General features: G+C 39.4%; 1 protein-coding gene across 1 annotated transcript; it reads left to right on the top strand.

The window, feature by feature from the left end:
* The first annotated feature begins 15,199 nt into the window (after nt 1–15,199).
* LOC139458617 (death domain-containing protein CRADD-like) lies at nt 15,200–16,168 on the top strand. The gene is made up of 3 exons (XM_071240040.1): nt 15,200–15,241; nt 15,466–15,526; nt 15,822–16,168. The coding sequence occupies exons 1-3, from the start codon at nt 15,200–15,202 to the stop codon at nt 16,166–16,168; spliced, it is 450 nt and encodes a 149-aa protein (XP_071096141.1).

Genomic DNA, 16,168 nt, shown 5'->3' with positions numbered 1-16,168 from the left:
ACCCGGGTCTTCGGCGTGACGAGCGAAAGCTTTTACCACTAGGCTACCCGACCGCCCCCTGACAAAATGAACTCCATGTCACCGAGGACGTGTTTTTACAATAGTCATAATCACCTGTACCCCAACTTACACAGATATTCATACTTTATAATAATGTCTCCCTCCACTGAAGTATCCCAGCATTGTCATTGTTCTAATGTTGAAATTTGGTTGATCTCAGTTATTGATCTGAGTTATTCGCTATTGATATCATCCATAACAATTTTGTCTTAGATATTAAAATTGTTTCAATCTGACTTTCAAAAATGAAAAGTAAACTAAAAATCAATATTTCATAAAATATTTCACAGGTTCTTTATGAAATATGTGTTTTTGTTGTTAATTGGAGTCAATATATTTAGACTTCAGACGTTTTAGACGATAATGATTAAGTAAGAGTCGGAAGGGAAAGACTAGTAAAGTTGAATGAAGTCAAGGCAAATTTTGACCGCCTCCGTGGTCTAGAGGTAGAGCGTCCGCCCGGAGAGCGGAACGTCCGGGGTTCGATCCCTGGCCGCGTCATACCCAAAGACGTTAAAAGATGGTACTTGTTGTTACCCTGTCTGGCGCTCGACATTAAGGGGCTAAAACAAGGACTGGTCGGTTCGGAGTCAGTATACTGTGTCTGAGTGGGGTATTCATGTTAAACTGCGGCATGGTATCTCAGTGAGCTAGCACTATAAATAGGCATCAGTCCGGACTGGTACAAGCAGCCACACACACACACGTACATGCACGTCGCTATATAAGTGCAATAATCTTGGACGTAACGTTAAACCCAATTTCACCTCACCTCAAGGCAAATTACCAGATGATTCTGTACCCAGATTCTTCAAGACAAGACATGTGCCATATCCGCTCCAGGAGGATGTTGAAGCTGATCTGGATAGACTTTGAACAGTCTGGTATCATATACAAACTTTGATCTCAGTGATTTGGACGCACCCATCGTTCCCATCGTTAAAACATGACCAGGTCAGACTATGTGGATACTTTAAGATCACCGTGAACCCAGTGCTGCTGACGCATTCAATGCGAAAGGTAGACGTTATTTCACGAAGATAGACCTGTAGGGAATGGAAATTGGGTTTAAGGTCACGTCGAAGATTAGTACACTTACATAGCGACGTGCACGGACCCTCCGCTCTCCGTGTGGATGCTCTATCACTAGACCACAGAGGCGGTCTAGTGATAGAGCCGTGTGGCAGAAGTATTGTTTTAGTGCAGCGTTAGGTGAGTAGAAGGTTATACAGATACAGCAGGGCATGTTTACCCTTTCGTGAGGACCTGGTGTCATACCTGATTGATTGTGTCTCTGATCATATGAACAATTTTGCATTTACGCGCTGAGGAACCTGTTTCGGCACATAAGAGAGACTGTTATTCTCTGGCTTAGACGATTTGAATTAAAAGGTAAGTGGGTAAATAGCGGTGTGTGACAGGATTGACAGGGTTGACCAGATTGATGTAGATCTGGTTCGTTCGTTCGTTTGTTGTTTAACGCCACACTCAGCAATATTCCAGCTTTATAACGGCGGTCTGTAAACAATCGCGTTATGTAGCCAAGTATCTACGTAGTTTACACTTGGGAAACTCTAAAACGTTGAAATAGCGAGTAGCCATACTGGAATCAATGAGTTTCCTGGATATAATGTGCAGCGGTAGTATCTTAGCTGAACCGTAAACAGTATTGCAATCAATTATTTTCTTGTGGATGTTTACTTCTTTGAGTCAGTTGTTAAATTTCATTTTCAACTTCCCACACACAATGACATGCAGCCCTTAACACTCTAAGGATATTTTCGCCCACTAAATGATATTATGAAATAAATTAAATGCCATGTGCAGAAGCTGTTAATCTTGTCAGTTACACCTCCCCGGGAAGGATACTGCATGCACACTGCTGTCACATACATTAACCAAACAACATAGCTGCGGGAAAGGTTCAGCTTAATATTGTCCACATATGACGCCTTAAAATTTTGTATGGCTTCGCAGGCCCCGTTTCCCTAAGCGATCTTAGCGCTTAGACTGTCGTAGGTCTATGCTAAAGTGTGGGAGTTACGGTCGTCCTGGTGCTACGATCGCTTTGTATGAATGACGGGTGTTACCGGTAGGACAGGACATGCTTACCCTTTCCTCGAACACCTGGTGTCATCATTGATTTTCAGTCGTACATTCATATATTTATTTATTCTCGTGCATTGACAATTATATATTGTGGAACGGAACCCTACCTTTAATCTTAACCTCAATCGGTGTCATAGTGTACGAAAACCACTTGAGTGTGACATCATAACTCCAACGAACCTTTTGCCAGTCACTGCTACAATGTATATACGCCGGTATGTGCATCCATGTAGCGACATATATTTATAGCCTTGCAAGGTTGACGTTTGTCGGATTTTCGGACCTAGATCGGTTCAAACACTGTACCGTGGTTGTCAAAGGGGCATGTGCAGTTCGTGATCAGGTGTTACGTATTAGTTTCATCAAGGAACGGCTGTAAGCCAAATCCTTAATAGAACTTTGACTGCTCCAAATTAACTACCGACTGTTTGAGTATGTTTGCATTGAAAAAAAACACCTTATTTATTCTGTATTAGAATAGTATCTTAATGCGTACGGGTGTGTTTTTCCTCATTATCTTATTTGATACATTTGCATCATAAATTTATTCCTGATTTCAAATACAAACTTTTGAAAAATGTGCCATGGCCTGTAATGTAATCCCCACTAAACTTCCTTTACATGAAGGGCGATAACACAGTGAGACACCATACACTGGGCTCGTATATATCTATTACACAGCGCTAGGCTGGCTAGACTGCCAGGTCACATCACCACAATCTCTGATGACTCTTACATCATTTGAGGCCTACATTCTGTGTATTGGAAACTCGAGTTTGATACTATGTGTACACTATTGGTTCGATCGAATTAGTTGTGCTACAGGGACAATCCCTATTTATAGACAGGCGGACGATATATCTCCTGGCGAAGTCAAGTGTGTAGTGAATGAATATGTCAATACCTGACCCACGTTCTGTCGGATTTTTCGGATGAAAAGAAACATGTGCTGAGAACAACAGGCAAATGTTTTCATGATTTGATGAAAGTAACACGCTTAAAGTAAACAAATAGATCATTTAATAAAACAAATATATTATTAATTATAGAAATTAAGTGCCAATATCGTAACATACCCGGAGGCCCCTTTACCTACACGTACACTCTGTAACCGCTGGGCTACCCACCGCCCCAGTATCAATGCACACGATGTGCATGCTGATGATTCAACTCAAACCAACCAGTCGTTTAATGCACCTGGACTAGAAAGCAGGCCCAGTGAATGAAACACTTATTTACACCGTCATTGCTATTTCACCCTCACACACACCCCAAGATTGAAATGGTTTATGAAATCCGAAAATCCGCAGTCCGAGAGCTGGAACAAGATTGTCAGCTGTATCTCACGGGGCCTGCAACAATTCCCGCACAGCAAGCAGGGGGAATCCCCTTTCCCTATTCATATGTGTTTTTAATGTAGTTGTGTAAAGTTGTCATATTGTCGCGGCGACTGAGGGATACACATGTATGTTTCATTTTCTCACTAGACGTCGTAGATACAGGCAGCATGGGTAATATTGTTTCATACTGGTCAAGATTCAGATATCAGGTAATATTCCCTTCACGTATTTTCTTAACAATTAATGAATATGTACACGTGCAATTGCGACTTTATGTTTATTTATGCATACTAGTGAATGTAACATTACCCTACTTCTTGTGACGCTACAACTCTCAATCGTGGTTTAAAACTGGTTTAAAGTTTACAATATGTGGGATCCAAGCGTCACCATGAATATGCCTCATTGTGTTCATTTTGATTCCAGAAAATGTCCAAGACAGACGACCACATAACCTGCTATTATAACCAGCTCGAACTGAGAGGTACGTTCAGTCGCATTTATCGATTTACTAAATGTAAGATATGGATAGTGTGTCACGTTATGCTTTATCAGATGCAAGCTTGACATTATTCCCATTGTCTGTGCATCCACCCAAACGTTTTCTTTTACGTTGTGGTACATTAACAATATCTCTTTGGTTTTTGAGTGAATTTAATCTTAAGATCAGTTAAAATAACGTAGAATATTGATAGGGAATTTAAAAATCGACAGTCAATATACAACACGCACACACACACACACACACACACACACACACACACACACACACACACACACACACATGCATTCATGCACTCACACACGCACACATACATACACAAACAAACACACACACATACATACATACATACATACATACATACATACATACATACATACATACATACATACATACATACATACATACATACATACATAAATACATACATACATACAAACACACATACACACACACACACACACATGCATTCATGCACACACACATACACATGTGAAGAACATGCTTTTTGTGAGATGATTCTTGTACATGTAGGTACAACACCCTGGAACCAAGCATATGCTGTGAATGAAGAGAGGCTGAAAATCCCTGTATCTGAAAGAGATCTCAGCCTTGTTGCAAGTCACATTGGGATCGGGTTTGAGTGTGTCGGCATCGAACTTGGACTTACTCTCGTTGTTATCGAACAAGTCTCGTTTGCACATCCATGTTCACTGTACATGCAGGTTGTACGCATGCTTACGAAATGGAAGGAGAAGAATGGAAGATCTGCCACCAGCCTGATCCTCGTCAGAGCATTGTGGAGATGCAACGAGAAATGTACGATTGAGTGGGAAGACATTCTGAACATTCTTCAGGGACCGTCCACTATGTCAGGTTAATAAAGTGCTGCTCTGAACAACCTTCTCAAGTATAGTTATCACCGATTTATTGATTGGGAGGATATTCTCAACATCCTTTAGGGACTAACATCTATTTCTGCATAGCCATACACCTGCATGTACGAATCACATTTAGAGGAAACAATCACTTTGAAATATCGAGTCGCGATATTAGATTCACTGAGGTTTCTGTGCACAATTTGGGATCATGACTGAATTGAATGATTTTTTTCCTCGTGCAAGTTGCGCACTAAAACACTTCATCATATGTACAGTTATCATTTAATTTCCCTATATAATACATTGTGGTTGTATTTGCATGTTAATAAACGGCTATGATGTCCTTTGTAAGAACTGGTCATTCCGCCTCTTGTGATATTCGCGGAACAGTGACTGAGGGATGAAAAGCTGTGCCCGAAACGTCATCCGAAAATCCGGAAACACAATTGCCTCTCACATAACAAATGTCCCGGCTGTTAAAAGGATTGAACATTCTAAATATTCATGCCTATTTTCTTATTCGCAAATCTAACAAATAAAAAGAAAAGCGATAACATTATCATGTATTTTTTAATTACTATCACATATTTATGATACCAGGTGTCAGCGAAAAGGTGAGCGTGTCCTGTCCCACTGGTTGCACCGTCTTAAACACATTCAAGCGAAAAGCCAGCGTTATCCACTGGGAACAAACACGGGCTCATATGGTCCAAATCGGGAACTGCATCGCACATAATTTTTGCCACTGATGCTTCAAATTTGGAAACGTCCTCTTCACCTACGTAAAACTTAAACACTTCTGCATTTAGACTGAGAAGGATGACGGAAGAGATTAGCGTCAAGACGAAGTATGTGTTGATAAGATGTGACTGTTCTCTCATCTCTACACTACAGAAACAGATTTGAATTGGTGATAAAAACTAGTGGGTCCAACAATTCGATTTTATGTGTATAATATTCAACAATAACCCTTCTTACATTTTATAACTTTCATAGGACTAAGTATTTCAAGTAAGGCTGAACTATCAAAGCCCTGTTCAAGTCATTTCAAACATTTTGTGGAAGACATTCAGAGGATTTTATCAAACATAACACGCTGCTTGTCAACATCATGCGTGAGGCTTTCCCTTGCCATGACATTACAGGGACGTTTCACTCCTCCTAACTTAATGGCACTCATTTGAATCGTCGTGGCAGGAACATTGCACACTTACTTTAGTAAATTTGTGGGAGTGTCGGGCCTCCCAAGTAGAGCAGGACATGCTCAACATTTTCACGAAAACCTGCTGTCATCATTGTTTTTCAGTGATCCATTCATATTATTACACTGCATCGAGACAATCGCATAATCTTTATATCGATTTTGAAAATCCGAAAATTCGAAGATCCTTGCTGGAAGCGAACATGAACGATAGAGAAGTAGTAGTTTCAAATTGTGGTGGGGATTCCCTAATTTGCTCACGTGAAGCTGCCAGTTCTCGATTCAGTCAGATAATTTCAGGTTAGCGTGAGATACAGATAGCATTCTGTCGTGCACCTCAGGAATTCAATATCAGGTACGTCTAAACAATTTTCTAGTATATATTATAAATGTACAATTTGTAATACTTGAACAGCACTCGGCCTTCAGAGTATAGCATTCTAAATGCATCATACTGGGTGTTATTTTACCGTGATTGACCAAAATCTGTTAATATTATCATTGACTATGTCAGTGATAGTCAGCAGCCCAGTGAGGTGTTTACACAGTCATCATTTTAATGTCAACATGACTTTGCAGATTATTTATCATTCCGTACGAATGAAATTATCAAGTGGAGCATGGTGAAAGATTAATGTTTTCTTTGACCAGGAGGGTGCACGGGTGGCCCAGTTGTCTGAGGCGCCGCGATTCGCTGTGCAGAATTGCGTCCCTTTGGCACGCCAGAAACCTATGATTGTGGGTTCGAATCCCGGGTTCGCCCCGATTATGTTTCTAGGTTTGTTAGCACCATACCCGTCCTCGTGGGTTTCACCGAAGTGGTCAACGTCTTAAACCTCATTCACTTCGGGCTTTCCTCCCACATTAAGCTGACACGCCGTGATATAACTGGAATACTCTTAAAAGCGGCTTTAAACCAAACTTACTCACTCACTCTTTGAAATGAAATTATCAAGTGGAGCATGGTTAAAGTTTAATGTTTTCTTTGACTATGAAGTTAAATGCAATTCGTGTCCAGAAATGATTCAGCGTGTGAGCTTAACACTGTTAGTGTGTACTTTCTATTGCAGAGGCTGACAAACTACGAACTGACCTGTCTTTGTATTCAGCAGATCGTAAAGAAAGGTTTGTTTTACTCATTCCTCATAATATCTGTTTTGAAGATTGTATGAATGCATTTTCTTCTGAAATTTTCTGGGTTTTTTTTTTTTAGCTGTTTAATAATATAGTTCGGTAAGTGAGTTAGGTTAATTCAAAACATATGATATATCAATAAAATATAAAAGTGTTCATGAAATCAGAAGTCAAACCAACTCCTTCAAACTCCCTCAGCTGAGAATCCCCGGGTAACAACATATATGTTCTGCTGAATGCGTTTGTTTGTGAGGCCACCGGGTCTGGAATTGCCTTTCAAATGATTTGCGAAACGTTGAATCATATATAGATTTCTGCAGGCTTCTTTGGAATTGGTCAGGCTCCATATAGAAATGCTCTATATGTAAAGCTGATAAATGATTGTCCCCTGTGGTTTCCTGTATTTCTCTTTAACTGTTTTACTGTACTATGTTTTAGCTTCCCATGCCCATGTTATCATTTCAGTTATTTTTTCTCTTTTAAATGTTTTGTCGGAATAACAGCTCTCGGGAACTAATATTATAATCTTACATCTAATTACAGCCGTTAAAAAACATTTTGTGCATCTTGTATTTGTCATATAGGTTCAGCACACTGTGATAACGGAAAACTCAAGACTCCAGTGACGAGACGAGATCTCGGCGTTGTTGCGAGACATATCGGGATGGGATTTGAGCATGTCGGGATTGAACTTGGGCTATCCAACAGGGCAGAGTTGCACACCCATGTTCAATGTATATGCGGATCTTGATTATGCTCACTAAATGGAAGCAGTGGAATGGCAGTTCGGCCACCTAATGGTCCTTGACAAAGCACTCTGGACATGTAAAGAGAGATGCACGATCGAATGGGAGGACATTATCAACATCCTGCAATCACTGTAATCTCAGTAATAATAAACATTCAATAAAGCATCAACTGATTTTGTGGTGGAATCATGATATTTTGATATTGATATCACCACTCCTGTACAATGATCAGATGTGTCGAGGTAAAAGTGGCTATGTGATTTGCCTTCATGTATAGCAAATATATATAGTTATCACACCGATCGGGGGATTTTTCCGCTCCCTTTCTGGCCTGTGTAATAATGTGAAATACTAAATTCGGAATGCTTTGGATTCCATTTGATCTGTGAAATATTGCTCAAAGAAATATACAAAGAATAATGAAAGATCGTAGTCTTGTGTTTTATCATATTTCAGTTAACTTCAATTGGAAGGAACATACACTACATTGATGAGCTCGGTAATGCGAACAACAATGATTTGTCACATATCCAACATTTCCACGGCTCAAGGTGGTGTCTTAGTAGTCTGATGCGTTGCAGATAGCTGTACATAATCAGCGCGACGAAATCCTATGATTGTAAGTTCGAATCCCAGATTTGTGCTGATTATGATTGTTAGTTTGTTAGAAACATACCCATGATCGGAGGTTCTGCCATAGTGGTAAACGTGAATGATCTGCGCTACAGTTTTCCTCCGAGTTAAGTTGACACTGCAAAAAATAACACATACTTATGGTAAAGTCAGATTCGAAATTCGAAAATGCTTTACGTTTGGCAGATATTTCTAATTATTCTCTGTTCTGTTCCATCATATCTCCATTTCAGAATGTTGATATATGATTGGTTTACGTGATCTTGATAAAATATTATGCATTCTGCCTGGATGGAACATAAATGTCTCAGCGGGAGAATAATCGCTTATACCCCGCCACGAAGAAGACAGGCATCACGTGATCCCTGATCGGGAGAATGAATCCCTTCAACCCTGCTTCGAAACAAAAAGCCGCACGCATTTTTCCGAGTCAGTGAAAGTCGCGTGACATAGCACAAGTTATCCTCAGCTCAATCGAACATCTGTTTTCTATCAATTTGTGATTTTGCTTCAATTCTTTAACAAGTGGAACATGTCAGTAAGATAAATTCGTTTTAGCAGTACCACGAGGGGTTCATGTGGTTTAATGCGTCCCGCCCTATGTTAAATACCACGAGCCGGAGGCTTATAATACTTCCACCTCACAGTGATAGCAATGATAAAAAAATATTCAAGTGTTTGTAAACAGTACTCAGAACATATTCGTAACGACATGCATTTCTTTTCATTAAGCCTTTTCAAGACAGTCCGAAAATCCGAAAGTCCTGAAACGTCGTACCGCCCGCTTTACTATTTACGCACAATTTAACTTTAACAGAGTACCACATACTACAGGTGATGCATAATTCTCACACGAAACAGAATAATAAAAGTAACCACTATTTTGTATGCAGTCGTTATACCAAGGTTTTTAACATTTTAAATATTATGTCCACATACCACAAGTGCATCAAACGTGTCATAAACGTTATTGTCATGTTGAGAATCGAACCCGACGTAGTCGATCGTCAAGCCATTCAAGTAAGCCTGTGTCCGGGTACACGAGAATGTAAATATATTTTCTTTGTAAATGGAAAATTTCACTTCATTGGTCCAAAAACCTGTCCCATGTGTTTTGTGCACACTTATATGATGAGACATGTGAATGTAGAAAACATGTTATATCATTTCCTCAATACCCCAATCCACATCACTGCTCATATTTCCCCTCATTTCTTCTTCATATTTTCAAGCCCTTTCAGCACGCAAAATCGTATACACCCCCTACTGACACTGCCGCGAACTCATAGTATGTCATTTCCTTATCAGCACAGCAACATAACTGTTCCTATGTACTGTGATCAACTGGAGAATGACATCATATATCCAACCAACCTTCCCGCACAACACTGACACAATGTACACATTCCGGTATGTACAGCTCCTCTAGCGACATGTATTTACATGTATAACATTTTGTCGGATTTTCGGATCGATGATTTTAGTGTGGTAGATCGGTTTGATCTAATTGATCATATTACGGCGAAGCTTCCAACACTTACCGATGTATATACATACATGTATCATGTTCCTTGGTAATATTGCTTTGAGACACATATATGATATGCAAAAGTTTTTGTTTGAACATCCTTGCCAAAATACATAGACTGAAGACAGAATCATTTATAATCGTAATATCAATAGAAATGTGATGAAATGGTTTTAATGGTTCTTGTCTTGATCAGTTTCTGCATACCGTGTATTGATGATAAGGAAAATGAGAACACGCGTATCTACAGATGATCTGGTGAAAGCCAAAATGGACAATTTAACTGAATAAACTTAAACAAGTGTATTATTTACTGCACCTGAACAAGACAGATGGCCCAGAGAAGACAAGTATCGATATGACTTGCGTGCAAGTATGATCCAAACACACGTGAAACTCTTATGGATCACAACTTCTCTATTGTTTGTTACGACATTTGAGGGCTACTTCTTCACCTTTCACCTGCATCGTCACACGATGAATGGGCAAGAAGTTGTCATCCAAACACCTTTCATTTTTTCACATTCTTCCAACTTCTAAAAGGCTATAAACACACGACTGACGCAAGTGTTTATACTACCGGCACAAGTATTTTACCCATGCCTATCATCCTGATATGGCGAATGAAATCCTAAAATCCGAACTACGATCCCAAAACCGGTTGTAAGTTGCCTGTGACTGACAATTCCCTACCAAAGGCAGGGGAATCCCCTTACGCTACTACCATATATAAAGATTGTCAGAACCGTCGACAGTATCAGACTGTGTCAGCTGGCTGTGGGATACACGTGTGTGAAGTAGAAGCATAGATACTCACAGCATGGGTAATAATGTTTCATGCTGGTCAAGATTCCGATATCAGGTGGGTATATATACAGCCACAGGCTTATTTCAAGTTCTTTCCCGATTCGAACGTTAACGTATCAATGTTTATAATGCGCGTCGGCGTGTGTACACGTGCATTTGTTATTGCATTGTTTTGTTTAGTTTAGTTTATGTAAGATTATCTATTGCTATGATAGTGTAGCTATCAATCGTGTTTAAAACTGTGTTTATTCGATTCCAGAGACTGACCACCACAGGGAACTCGATAAATTGCCATTATAAACGCGATCCGGCAGAGAGAGGTACGTTGGAACACATTGTTTCAATTTTTTAGTTTCATTGAATTGAAACGATCTGTTTGTCTTATAATATTTGAGGAAGTATAGCTCTATGAGTACCACAATGATTTTTTCCACATTACCATATGGATGAGTGGATGAATTGATGGACGGGTCGTATTTTTTGTTTTTGTTTAGTGAGGCTAATTTAGAATAATGAAATCGAACTGAGTGTTGTTACATCTATCAAACACAATGTACACAAGTAAATAAGTAGTTTATTGTGAGTTTAATGTTGTAGGGCCAAGACACCTGAACCAAGCATATGCTGTAAATGAAGAGATGCTGGATACTCCTGTGTCTGGAAGAGATCTCAGCCTTGTTGCAAGTCACATCGGGATCGGGTTCGAGTCTGTTGGCATCGAACTTGGACTTACTCTCGTGGTTATCGAACAAGTCAGGTTTGCACACCCTTATTCACTATACATGCAGGTTGTGCACATGCTTACAAAGTGGAAGGAGAAGAACGGGAGAACTGCAACCAGCCTGGTCCTCGTCAGAGCACTGTGGAGTTGCAATGACAGGTGTACCATTGAGTGGGAGGACATTCTCAACATCCTTCAGGGACCGTCCACTGTGTCTGTGTAATCAAGTCGGAGAGCTGTTTTCACCTGACACTGTCTTGCTTTACGCTGTGAATACACGAGTGGGTATATAAGTAATGCTTCACTGAGTTTCCCCGACCACATACAGAGAAATCATGCCTACATTTATTTTCTCTCATATACTAGCGCTGCACCGAACACTCTTCTCATGTACAGTTATCATTGATTGATTGGGTTCCCGCTTTGAAATATCGAGTCGAGATGCTAGGTTCACTGAGGCTTATGTACATAAATTGGGATCCTGACTGATCTGATTGTTTTTCTGCTTCCTCAAGTTGCACACTGAACACTCTTCATTTGAACATTATTTTATTTTCCGTTTGTAATACATTGTGATTCTATTTGTATGTGTTGAGAATAAATGATTTTAATAAATAGCTGTGATGCCTTTTGTAATAACTTGTCTTTCTGTCTCTTGTGATATTTGAGGAAGAACTAGCGAAGGATGATTACATGCGCCCTAAACGTCATCCGTAATCCGAAAATCCGAAGACATAATTGCGTCTCACAACATGATTTGATTTTACAATGTCCGGTCACGATTGAACAGTCAAATTATTTGTGTTATGTTGTTCCAAGTGAGCTGTTTATCTGTTGTCTCTTATTTTGAACAATTTCACAAGGGTTTGCCGGTCGTAGAATCTTGCTGATTGATTATGGACGATAAGTAGTGTTTTACTTTATGTAGTAGCTGTATTCCATTTGTAAGAATATTTCTTGGTTTGAAGTTTGCAAATATTGGTCATGGGCTTGTGGTTCTCAGGTATGAAATCAAATACAGATGATACCAGAAGTTCGCGAAAAGGTATCCTGTCCCACTGGTGGCACCCGTCACAGACAAGGAAATGGTTATCCTATCCAGTCCTCTACACTTTTACCATAAAACATTTAGACAACTATCGAAGGATAAAATGTGAAAGCTTTTGCATGCTGACTGCAAAGGGATAGCAGAAAAGATTGGCGTAATGACGAAACATGTGTAAATAAAGTTGTGACTGCACTCATATCTATGCACCATTGCAACATATTTGTAGTGGTGAAAAATCTAGTAGTTTCGAAAATCCGATTTTATGTATTCAATAATATACCCTTTTCGATTCCACAAATAGCTTGATAAAGAATTCGAATTATAGAGAAGCCTGACATACTGTCACTTTCTTTATGCATGGAACAGATCAAAATAGTGATGAGAAGTAAATGAACGAATCACTGAAAATCAGTGATGACACCAGGTAATCCACAGAATGATTAGCATGTAATGCTCTACCAGAAGTACCCGCCACTCTCACAAATTTCACAAAAGATGTAAGCTATTTGTTGTTGCTAAATGCTGCTACCAGCAATACTCCTGACATATCACGGTGGCCTGTAAAGTATCGAGTCTCGACCAAGGAATCCAGGGATCACTATCATGAGCAATGACTCATGTCGTCGGGTTACTACGCCACGCTGTCAACCAAGTCACCAAGCATGACCACCCGATCCATTTAAGTTAGTGAGTAAGGATGTGTGAAATCTCCCTGTAAAGGTCATAGTATGGGATAGAATTGAAAATCACTTTCACAGGCAGCATGTCATATTTAGTAAAAAAAATCTACCTAATTTCCTATTTCTGGAATGATTTGATCAGGCCTGCGATGCCGAATCTTGATTTAAGTTTAGCTTAGTTGTAAGAAAAATTTGTCTTTCCAGGACATTTGAATGATATGCACATGCGTTTAGTACATAAGCAACAGGGAAATATAGATGACAGAAGTTGAAGCTGAAGGCATATTGGTCCACGTTTCATTCACTTTGAAACATCACTAGAACGAGATGTTTGTATAGTTTGTACTGTTTCTACACTAATGTATGTCACATGTTATCACCATTATATCCTGGAACAATAACGTAGATATTAAGTGCTTTTTACCCCTGGGGTTCAATAACAATGTCCAAAGCGGGAGTTTAACATTTTACTTCATGTAAAATACCTGCAATATAACTGTGAAAACTGTTGAAATGGAATACTATTTACGTTGTATTTTCGACAAAACAATCTCCGCCTCAGAGTAAAGGACAGACGTAGTCGATCACCAAGTCATTCAAGAAAGCCAGAGTCCCGGTACAAGAGACGACAAGAACGTTTACTTGTCGGTGGCGATTGTGACGTTGCTAGTCCGAAAATCCGACGCAGTAAATCAGAGATTCTTCGTTCCAACTGGATGTATTCACGTCACAACTCTATTCAAAAATATTAATGCATTTCAGAATATTTATTCAATTGTCAGTTATTTAAGATCCGACACACGCTCTGCAATAGCCGCACTTCAGCAATTGTTACATTAGTACCATATCTAAAACATATTATGTTGAGTCTATTTGGGATAATGTGACATTGTTGTATACTGTAACCATTTTTCGATATTCCTCTTTGTAACCAGTACATTAAATTGAACAGGAGGATATATTAACACATATTCCTTTATTATTTCGCAGATATTCCTTTGTAACCAGTACATTAAATTGAACAGGAGGATATATTAGAAGATATTCCTTTATCATTACGCATGTCGCTTTTATCAAAATTTGATGTATCGGGAATAGATGTGAGATGATTCAACTGCTGTACGTACACATCGAGGTCAATTAAACAGTAGAAAGTTGACCTGCTAATGTGTATATGTTCAAATTATATTATGTACTATTGAAAAGGAAACACATTTAAGTGTATTGGTGCACACTTACATGACGAGACGGTTTACTTTGGTTAACAATATGACTGTCTTATTTCTCCAGTATGCCAATCCACACCACCACTATTTTTCCTCTTCTCTTCTGTAGCTCTTCATGTTTTCAAGCCCATTCAACTCGTCCCATTTGTCCCATTAAGTATTTCCTGGATATGATATAATGTGGTGTGTTTTTTAAAAAGAATTCTGCAGAAACATCTTCATGAAATGTTTGAAGTTGTTGCTTGTCTTTTGAACATTCAAACACACACACACACATACACACACACATACACACACACACACACACACACACACACACACACACACACACACACACACACACACACACACACACACACACACACAATCCGATACAATCCGAAAATCCGCAGCCCGAGATCAATTGTAAGTAACTTGTGGAGCAGGAAAATATCCTGATCACTCAGTCAGCAAGAAGGGGAATCCCCATCTTTCTATATATAAAGGAATGTGTGTAGTCGACAGTGTCATATGTTCTCAGATACTGAAGGGATACGGTTGTCTGTTTCGCCTTCTCTCTGGAGTGTTAGATACAGGCAGCATGGGCAATATTGTTTTATGCTGGTCAGGATTTAAATATCAGGTAGGTCAAGACTCATTTCTCCTGTTTTCCGTCTTGGTATGTCGGCGTGTCAATGTTTATGTGCGTCCCCGCTTTTACACGTCCATTCGCGACTGTTTTTAATGTATGTATATATGTAAGATTGACCAACTTACAGCTGTCAATCGTGTTTTTAAACTGAGGGAAAATATTTTGATGGAACCAGTATTCACGAATATGTGTCATTGTGTTCGTTTTGATTCCAGAAAATATCCAAGACAGACAACCCCATAACCTGCCATTATAACCCACAGCTGGCACAGAGAGGTACGTTCAATCCTATTTATTGTTTCATTCAATTCAAAAGACGGATTTTGTGTTTTGGTATGATTCATCAGGTCCAAGCTTAGCATAATTCCAAGTTTTTATGTGTACCCTAGACTGTTTTCATTATACATTGTGGTATGATAACACTATGTTTTGGTCTTGGATTTTTGAGAGAATTTGATATTAAGATACGTTAAGATAATTTAGAATATCAATGGGTAGTTTGAAAGCCAATATATTACACAAAACACACGCACATGTAAAGCGTATGCTTATTGTGAGATGACTTTTGTAGGGCCAAGACACTGGAACCAAGCATATGCTGTGAACGAGGAGATGTTGGATACTCTTGTATCTGGAAGAGATCTCAGCCTTGTTGCAAGTCACATCGGGATCGGGTTCGAGTCTGTTGGCATCGAACTTGGACTTACTCTCGTGGTTATCGAACAAGTGACTTTTTCACATCCATGTTCACTATATATGCAAGTTGTACACATGCTTACAAAGTGGAAGGAGAGGAACGGGAGAACTGCAACCAGCCTGGTCCTTGTCAGAGCACTGTGGAGATGCAATGACAGGTGTCCCATTGAGTGGGAGGACATTCTCAACATCCTTCAGGGACCGTCCACTGTGTCTGTGTAA

This window comes from Haliotis cracherodii, unplaced genomic scaffold (genome assembly GCF_022045235.1).
Source record: "Haliotis cracherodii isolate W230 unplaced genomic scaffold, xgHalCrac1.p SCAF_13, whole genome shotgun sequence".
In the NCBI taxonomy this organism is placed as follows: Eukaryota; Metazoa; Mollusca; class Gastropoda; order Lepetellida; family Haliotidae; genus Haliotis; species Haliotis cracherodii.
The sequence above is the reverse complement of the archived record's forward strand: the minus strand, read 5'-3'. Positions and strand labels throughout refer to the sequence as shown.

Excerpts from the sequence above, each read along its gene's own strand:
- LOC139458617 (XM_071240040.1), top strand. The coding sequence starts at position 15,200 with ATGGGCAATATTGTTTTATGCTGGTCAGGATTTAAATATCAG. Across the intron at positions 15,242-15,465 it reads GGTCAGGATTTAAATATCAG|AAAATATCCAAGACAGACAA; the intron begins GTAGGTCAAGAC and ends TTTTGATTCCAG. Across the intron at positions 15,527-15,821 it reads CCCACAGCTGGCACAGAGAG|GGCCAAGACACTGGAACCAA; the intron begins GTACGTTCAATC and ends TGACTTTTGTAG.